This window comes from Halyomorpha halys, unplaced genomic scaffold (genome assembly GCF_000696795.3).
Source record: "Halyomorpha halys isolate HHAL.00 unplaced genomic scaffold, Hhal_1.1 Scaffold1781.1, whole genome shotgun sequence".
In the NCBI taxonomy this organism is placed as follows: domain Eukaryota; kingdom Metazoa; phylum Arthropoda; class Insecta; order Hemiptera; family Pentatomidae; genus Halyomorpha; species Halyomorpha halys.
Window position 1 is genome coordinate 36,690 of NW_027106981.1, and position 9,890 is coordinate 46,579.

The 9,890-nt window shown below is 31.8% G+C and overlaps 1 protein-coding gene across 5 annotated transcripts; it reads right to left on the reverse strand.

Annotated features, from left to right (window-relative positions):
- Positions 1-99: 99 nt before the first annotated feature.
- LOC136795275 (zinc finger X-chromosomal protein-like) lies at positions 100-7,604 on the reverse strand. 5 transcript variants are annotated; one of them, XM_067045300.1, is made up of 7 exons: positions 7,539-7,604; positions 7,042-7,101; positions 6,566-6,613; positions 6,372-6,419; positions 5,763-5,813; positions 3,899-3,967; positions 100-1,476 (listed from the first exon to the last, which is right to left on the reverse strand). In XM_067045300.1, the coding sequence occupies exons 1-7, from the start codon at positions 7,558-7,560 to the stop codon at positions 392-394; spliced, it is 1,383 nt and encodes a 460-aa protein (XP_066901401.1). In that variant the 5' UTR covers positions 7,561-7,604; the 3' UTR covers positions 100-391. The 5 variants fall into 5 exon arrangements, with proteins under 5 accessions (XP_066901401.1, XP_066901399.1, XP_066901400.1 ...); XM_067045298.1 differs by having other exon boundaries at positions 3,899-3,970; XM_067045299.1 differs by having other exon boundaries at positions 5,763-5,816.
- Positions 7,605-9,890: the final 2,286 nt, after the last annotated feature.

The window sequence follows — 9,890 nt, forward strand, 5'->3', positions numbered from 1 at the left end:
TATATATGGCGTTAACAATGTGAATGTGGGTGTTTGTATGCTTGTTCAAAGGTTCAGTTAAAATAAAGACAAATTTCATATCAGTTTTATTATATTATATTTGTCACCTCAAAAACATTAAATAGACATACAATAAATAAACTAATATCATAGGAATAAAAGAAATTCAACTGTAGTCATTACATTAAATAAAACACATATTAAACAAGTCTTTACATTAAATATCAGATTATTGGCTCACAAAAATTTATATTCCCAGCGACTACAGTTTGTCTACAGATTGTACTGCGTTATAAGCAGGACATTGATGAGGCTTCTCTCCTGTAAGATGGGTGATTATCTGATTTTTCAAACTTATTGAATATACTGATTTAAAATCACACAGAGGATACTAATGCGGCTTCACATCAGTATGACGGGCCATTATATGTTTTTTTATATTTCCAGGTTGTACAGCTTTATAATCACAATAAGGACATTGATGAGGCTTCTCATCAGTATGACGGGCCATTACATGACGTTTTAAAGCTTCAGATCTCACCGCTTTGTAATCACAGTGAGGACATTGATGAGGCTTCTTACCGGTATGATGGGCCATTATATGAATTTTCAAAGTTTCAGATCTAACTGTTTTATGATCACAGTGAGGACATTGATGTTGCCTTACATCAGCATGACGGGCCATCATATGTTTTTTTATATTTCCAAGTTGTACTGCTTTATAATCACAATGAGGACATTGATGAGGCTTCTCATTAGTATGACGGGCCATTATATGACGTTTTAAAGCTTCAGATCTCGCTGTTTTATAATCACAGTGAGGACACTGATGTGGCTTTTCATCTGCATGATGGGCCATTATATGCTTTTTCAAATTCATAGAATAGACTGATTTATAATCACAATGGAGACATTGATGAGGCTTCTCATTAGTATGGTAGGCCTTTATATGATTTTTCATGTGTACAGATTGTACAGCTTTATAATCACAGTGAGGACATTGGTGAGGCTTCTCATTTGTATGACGGGCCATTATATGATTTTTCATATTTCCAGATTGCACTGATTTATAATCACAATGAGGACATTGATGAGGTTTCTCATTTTTATGACGAGCCATTATATGATTTTTTATATTTATAGAATATGCTGATTTATAATCACAATGAGGACATTGATGAGGCTTTTCATTTGTATGACGAGCCATTATATGAATTTTTAAAGTTGTAGAATATGCTGATTTATAAACACAAAGAGGACACTGATGTGGCTTTTCATCTGTATGACAAGCCATCATATGATTTTTTATACTCATAGAATATGCTGATTTATAATCACACTGAGGACATTGATGAGGCTTCTCACCTGTATGACGGGCCATTATATGTTTTTTCATGTCACTAGATCTTACTGATTTATAATCACATTGAGGACATTGATGAAGCTTCCTTCTTTGACGGCAACTATCCATTGCACCTAAGCAAGAAATATATTATCACACCAAAAATGAAATAAACTAATTATTTAAATTTGAATATATATATGCGATATTTATTGTTTTTGAATTAATTAAAAAAAATTATAATTACTCATTAAAATATTGCTAATAACTTCTAATAAGTAAATCACAATTCATAAGATACAATGATAAATTAGAGTAAGATCCAGAAGTTATGATTTATATTTTAATTATGGGGATTATAAAGACTTGATGCCATGATAAGTAGTAGATTAATTCCAACCTGATGACTTATGACGGAGACCTGAACCAATTTCTGAACCTCTTTCCTGAACATTTAGCTCTCCTGCATAATCTGAGATAATTGATTACAATTTTCTGGCCGATTCTTGACAAATCACTTCAATCAACAGCCATCTAAACTACTTTAAACCTCTATTACAAGAAGCAAAGTATCTTCAAATGAACCTTTATTTTATTCATAGTGCAAAAAATTTATTACCATGGAAGGTTAAAAGGTAAAATGTTCACTTTGGTGTTCCAGATGAGCTATAGGTAAGGGAACTCATTTCTGAAATTCAAAAGAAACCAAAATCATTCGCCCGTTTCTCCCTCATTTCCAACCCTTTCGCCTGCACCTCCTTCTTGATCATCAAACATTGTGCGACATCTTTTCCATTCAAACCATCTAAAGACTCCACATTATTACGTTAGTCAGAGGGTCTGGTCAGTGAAGAAAAGGAAGGATGGGAAGAATGTGGTCAGCAAAGAAGAGAGGATAAAAGGATGGGTGTGGTCAGTGGAGAAGATTTTTATGAGTTTAAACCTGGACACTCGGCAGCCCAAGCTGCAACTCTCGACTTAAATTATCTGACTGCTCAGGGCATGAAAAGCAATGGTAATGTATTTATTTTAACATTAACTTAGCCAATAAGAAGGTTGCTATTTATATTTCAGGCCTAATGAGGGAAAAACAAATAGTTTTGATTGAAACTGGTTTTATTGTTATTCAAAATATACTCCATGAAGATCAAAACACTTTTTCCATTCTGATTCAGGTAACTGCAACATGTAGGTTTTCTGAAGCCAGAAATATAACAGCAACCTATGCATTATGTAGTTAGAACTATTTTAATTGCAGCAAATCTTGTCAATGTTATGACATTAATACATTATTTAAACATCAGCTGTTTCATGTTAAAATAATAAGATGTAGTGTAGTTTAATTGTTCTATTTAGTATACCTTGACAATCACCAATTAAACTTAGTGCTGCTATAGAATATTGCATGTAAGATCAGCCATAATATTAGTTCACTTCAACTGGTTGCAACCTGAACCTCATCATTAAGTTTCAAATATTAATGTATAGATGATTACAATAACCTTATTATTTTTTTTTTTTTGCATGGTCAATTAGTATTTTTTTAAACATCCAAGCAACATTTCTAATAATGAATTAAGGACAGGTACTTAAAACAAGTTTTTATTATTTCACTGAGTTGTACAGTTTTTATACTATTGACGAAACTACAAATGCTTACATTCACTGAAATTGCCCAAAGAAAAATGGCTACCATTTGTAAACGATCGAAGAAAACAAAATTTTCCCAACTGTTTTTACCTCCAGAAATATGGAGGCATCTAAGGACAAAATAATAAAAAGAAAAGAAAAAAATATATTTCTGCAAATTCCTTATTCACAGGACTTCATGTCTCTCAGATCTCATGTTGGCAGTGTAGTCCAGCTCCATTTTTTGTAGAAATGTTTCCTTTATTATGTCAATAAAAATTGGTAGGGTGGAAGAATTTTTTTACGGGAGTGGGAGAGAACAAATTTCAGTAAAGTTGGCTCTTATAACAGCACGCTGTGGCACTGTAGTACTTGATCGTGGTATAAAATGTAGAAATTTTTATTTACTTTAATTTTAAAAAAAGGGAGTGGGATATATTAGGGAATAAAGTACTTTATTACTAACTCCCGAGACTCAGATTCAGATCTAGAGTTGGCATAAAATTATTTATTCTGTTTCTATATCAGTGAGTCTTATGAGTATAGGAGTGATTATGAACAAATCACCTCCTTGTACATTGGTACAGATTTTTTTTTTAATTTTATATATTGAGTCAAAGGGAGTAGCATTGCATTTTTCCAGGCATGCTTTTCTTCTCACTAAATTACAAAAACCCCTAGTATAAGAATTTATTTTATATTAATGAAGTCAATGCAACATAAACTGCTTGTAACATTTTAATAAATCATTGCAGATAAGAAATTCTTTTGCAATCTTTACCATTTAAGCAAAATATAAGTGAAATTCAGTTATTCAATTCAAACGATTAGGTTAGAGGCTGAGAGGAAATACATTTTCTCCCATCTTTCCAATATCACCATTACTGTAGTATCTACTCTATAATTAATAAGATAAATTTTCCTCACCTTCATCTGGGACAAGCATTTCTTCTTCTTGTTTCAGATACATTTCTTGTTTTACATGAGTAACTCCACCTGCTGATATGAAAACAACATTAAGACAAGGCAGTGGAAACACTTCATTACATTCATGTCAAATTCGATAAGATCATCCGAACTCACTAATATGGAAGAAAGTAAAACACCAACATATTAACCTTCTATATCAGTTAATAAATAGTATGAATACAGATGATCTTTTTAAACTTATGATTCAATTTTTTGGCTTTAGCTCCAGATTTCGGCAGTTGAGTGTGCAGCACCTGTACAACCAAGAGTACCAAAAAGAGTGAGTCAGATTTCAGCTCCACAGAGCCAGTGCAAGTTGAGTCAATATCCACCGTCAGACAGGTTCCTTTAGTTTCCCCTTGGGAATGTTGAAAGTTGGAATCTCAATCACAAATCCATAAAAATAGAAATAAATTAATAATGTCTGTTCAAGATAAAAACAAAAAACTACGGATTCCACATTGTACAGTATAATGCTAGTAGAAAGACAAATAAAACTAAAACCTGTACAACAACCCACAATGGGTCTTTGTACTCGCTGAATAAGGAAGTACTGATTCCCTTACGAGATGTATCACTAACTATAATAATTTATATTGGAAGAAAATAGTTGACCGTATGAAGTAGATTGGAGGAAGATAATCCGAGTGGCGGTCAATAAAGCTACCAAAATAGTAAAAGAGAACTCTTTATTGTTAACCAATGTTTCACCCCACTTAGCAGAGCTTCAAGGCTAAATTAGAAAACAAGATACAAACATTTTAGAATTAACAGAACATTAAAAATAAAAAACATTTCAAAACAATTGTTGAGTTTATAAAATATTATCTCTGTCGGGATACACACATTATGGTTCTTTGGTTAGAGACATGCAAACTCAGTATTTCCATTCCATGCCATACAACAAAGGAATCGATATGCTTCTGATACTGATATCAATACTTTACTTATAGCAATAGATGACAAAAAAGGTCATAGGGCTGAAAATAAGGTATGTAGTAGAGATAAGACTCCTTTATCAGAAGACAGTATTGATATCACCGATATATCAAATGAAAAGGAACAATACATATACACCAAGCATCAGACGGAAAGTCCATATTGGAAATGTCAAAACATAACTAATTGGAAGTATAGCAGTCAGTAGGTTACAGCAAGCTGCCTTTGATCCACAAGTAGCAAACCTTTTAGACACAAAAATCGTTTCCTTATTGGATGTGATTCTTTCCAATTTGTGCCTTCTTTTGTTTTTACCATAACATAAAAATTACCTTTTAATGTAAATAGATCTTTAGTAAAAAATAGTTTTTATCAATAATTAAAACAGGTTTCATATGAATTCAATATTATTCTCCTCATAATAAAGATCCTGCCCTTCCCCTTCTTTGATAATAATTGTGGCTAATACTAATAAAAGATTCCATAATTATTAAATTTCTGATACCAAGTTTCGTTGCTGGGATCATACCTAAATTTGATTATTTTATAAATTAGTAAATGGAATTGTATATAATAATAATGAAATAAAAAAATTATTAATCCTTTAAAATGAATGGATAGCAGGAAGATTTGAAGAACAAATCGCCACCTTGATGTCGAACAACACAACACAGTCATAAATATACTCTTTTAGGTAATGTAGCTGAAGAACTGGTTTTAATTCAATTTATGGTACAATACAAATTTTCTAAAAACACTAACTACAAAATGCAAAATATTTTTCAATTTCAAAGAACATTATTTCATGATGAGGTGGTATGCTGCAATAGTGTATTTGTGTAGATAGTTTTGTTGTCTTATTAAATAATTTTTTTTTTCTCACCTTCATCTGGTACAAGCAACTCCCTCTCTTGTTTCACATGAACAAACTCACCTGCTGACATAAAAATAAAAGTAAATATTTAATTACAAGAAAACAAAGTTTGGAACTCTTTTAATAGATTTTTAACAATATAAGTTGTTAAATAAAAATTAAATTTTACCAACATTCACAACAGAACACATCTCATTTCTTGGACTATAAACACAAGATGTCAGCCTTGTTGATACAAAGTAGAAGTGATATCGCTGGCGAGTTGGTAAGTCTTATTTATTTGAACTGTAAAATTACTACGTCACCTGGGTCCTCTTGTAGGAACAGATAAAGATCTTTTTATACCTAATCATGTAACTGATGAAAATATTGGTGAAGCGCAATTGAGCAGGTGAAAAAACAACTATAGAAGTCAGATAAGGATTTTGAATTTTCTGCAGTACAGAATGAGATCAAGATCACTCGGATATCCTCACGCTGATATTATCTTAAACCTAAACTAACAGCACAACAAATGCTTCAGACCAACACATTAGTTATTAAAGCACTACATCAATCGTCATTAGATATGAATTTTCTTTATATCTTAAACAAGGATAACATAAATAATTTCCTCACCGTAATGAATATTCGGTCCCTCCTCTTCTTTAATAAAAATTGTGGAAACTGCAACAAAAGTCAATAATTAATTAATTAAAATATCAATTGATACTTGTCAATGACTCCATAAGTTAATAAGTATTATACTAATCAAGATTTATAGAGGAAAAAAAAATTGCCTACTGAAAGGTTTATGAGTTAATAGGTCTCACCTTCGCCTGGGATGAATATTTCTTCTTGTTTCACATTTACATGGCCACCTATCAACATGAAGGAAATAATTGAAACAAGGGAAAACAAAGAAATATCACAATATCACATATTCAATAAGAAATATTTTTCATAAATTCATAAGGAACCTTCATTACTGCACATTTAGCTTTAGTTGCAACATTAAATAATTAAATTCTAATATCTATATTATGTAATAAATATATACAGAATTTTAGAGCTAAAAATATATAAGAGAAAAAGATAAATCAAATGATAAAAAATTAATAATACTATGGCATTTATCATTTTTATGACTTTTGACATTAACAATAAATTGACTTAATAGATGTTAATTAAAACGGTCTGAAGTATATTCAAGCATGAAAAACACTAATATCAACTTCAAAAAGTAGAAAAAATAATAAGGATCCTATAAAACTTAGTAACATTCAAATGGTTTAAAAAAGAAACTTACAAGTGGATTTTGATTGATCAGTCGTATCTTCCATTACAGAAACACAAGAACTAGATGCACCTGAAAATATAAATAAGAATAAAATATGATTTAAGATATTGGTGCAACATAGGAACCTAAATATTGTAAAATTGGGAACTCAGTTCATTAACAGTCTATGACAACAATTAATAGACAAATAAAAAATAATCAGTAAACAAACGTTTGTGGTTTTTACAATTAAATAATAATTAAAATAAATTACAATCCCAACAAACAAAATTAGGTACCATTTGCTTTTAACATTCAGCTACTTTCAATAATCATAGATAGAAGCTACAAACATCAACATAATTAACTTAAAAAATAGTATTCACAAAAATAAGAAGAAAACTGCAATAGAACCAAATGCAAACCGATTTGATACATTGAAGCAAAGACATAATTACGCAAATAAACAATACTGAAAATACAAATTGTAAAATAAAAAATATATGTAAAATCTATTTCCTAAATACCTAACAACGACGAGTTATCCATTTTTACAAAAGTTCAATTCAATCAAACCAGCAATAACCTTCTCCCACTGCCACTCCGACTACCTAGAGGCGCCAAAGAGGTAGAACCAACTTACGCCATCAAGTTTTTTTTATTTTAAAATGTCTAAAATTTTAATTGTAGTATTTCATAAATAATTTTTTTAATGAAAGACTTAGAATTATTGTCTATTTATAAAAAACAACTTTTTTTAAAATTTATTTATTTTATACCAGATCGGCCTGGTGGGCCTTACATGGTTGATGTAACTGTTACATTATATATTTTTATTTTTGACAGTTAATTATGGGTAGGGTATAGTCTCGTACAAAAGACACCCCTAACTATATACAATGTTATAATTAAAAGAAAAAAAAAGTTAAAATAAATAGATAAGAATAATGCTTCTTAATAAAAGAAAAGTAAAATTAATAACAAAAAATAACGATATTTGTAGACTTAACAAAACAAACAATTGGTCTCTAATGGTAAAAAGAAACAAGTTAATTTGAAAAAAGGACCAGAGAAGAAAAAATAATAATAAGTAAAATAGAGGTAGTGGGAATAATGAATTAATAAATATAGAATTTATAGCAGAATATCCTACTCCAGCCCGGTCTTCAGTCTTCGGGTTGAGGTTGGATTTCCCAGGTTGTAGGTCACTGCTTCTTTAACTCTCGGTAACAGGGAATGGAAATTCATAAACCGTTTTTTTATGTAATATTCTTTATTGACTCCATTTGTAATTCCTGATGTAGTTGGCTATTTCTTATGAACCAAGGAGCATTAACTGCGATTCTTAGGACTTTATTTTGAAAAGACTTTAATTTTTTCCTTTTCGTAAAGGATGCCGTTCCCTAGACTTCACAGCCGTACATCAGCAGTGGCATGAGAATTGTTTTAAATATAAGAACAGTTGTTTTTGGTTTTAATTTGGAATTTCTGTAAAGGATAGGATATAGCATTGCTAACCTTGCGTAGGTGTGAGTTTGTTTTGTTAAAGTTAGATGTCAAAATTCATTATAATACAAAATACATGTTTCTCTGTGGCAAACTATGAATATATCCATGGATTTATAACAGTAGTCGGTAGGTTACTATCAAGGCCTTGTTGTGTGTGTACTGGTGTTGTTAGTTCTCACTACAGTAACAACGTTTTATGTTATTTAACCGTAACAAATGAAATAGTAAGGACAGTAAAAACATTTTATTTGTGTCCACCACCCCTCGCGTTCAACATCTTTGATGTTGATATGGTGATTCCAGGTAAGGCGGCGATCTCGGTGAATTCTCAGGTATCTTACTGTTTCACTGGCAGGATTCCATTTCACATTTTTACCTTTGAGGATTAGTTCTTATTACTACATGATAAACACATTGATATAGCCCTCCTGACTGAAACTCATTTCACTCAAAGGACACAATTTTACATACGTGACTACATCACTTATAGATCAGACCACCCAGACAACACTTCCCATGCTGGGGTATGTTCTTGTATCCTTATCCACAAATCCTTATTCCTTCCAATCCAACTGATGCAATTCAATCAAACTCTGTTATCATTTCAAATCGACCTTTCCATGTTACCTTTTTAGCTGTATACTGTCCTCCTGGTAATAACCTTTCTTATAACCTCCTTGATTCCTTATTCCGAACCCTCGGACCGCGCTTCATGCTGGAGGAGACTATAACGCTAAGCATCAACGATGGAGATGCCGCACATCCAACTCACGAGGTAACATCCTATCCCGTGTTTCCACCTCCAATACCTATTCCATTCTCTCCCCAAAAAATCCAACTTATTGGCCTACATCCCTCTAAAAGCGTCCTGATATGCTTGACATATTTATCACCTCCCAGATTTCTCCCTCTCAAGCCATTGTTGAATCCCTGGACGACCTATCATCAGATCACAGTCCAGTTCTGCTATTTTTACGTTCAAGATTTGTAGCAAAGCCTTCCACCCCTTCATTGATAACAGGAAGAGTTGACTGGGACAAATTTAAATGTGACCTGAAAACTAAACTGGACTTAAAACATTAGACTGAAGACAAAACAAGACATTGACGAAGCTATTGGAAAACTCACATCAATAAGAACAAGTATAACTGACAACACATCGACTAATAAAATCAATAACAATAAACAAAATAACCTTTCACAGCATATTCGAATCTTATTAAGGGAAAAACGCGGAGCAAGATCGAAGTGGCATAGGACCAGATATCCAACTGACAAAACGTAGTGATGGACCACTAAAAAACTGCTGAATTTCAAAGATTTTAACCACCCACTTCTCACTGAATCCCAAACCAAGACCAGAACTGACG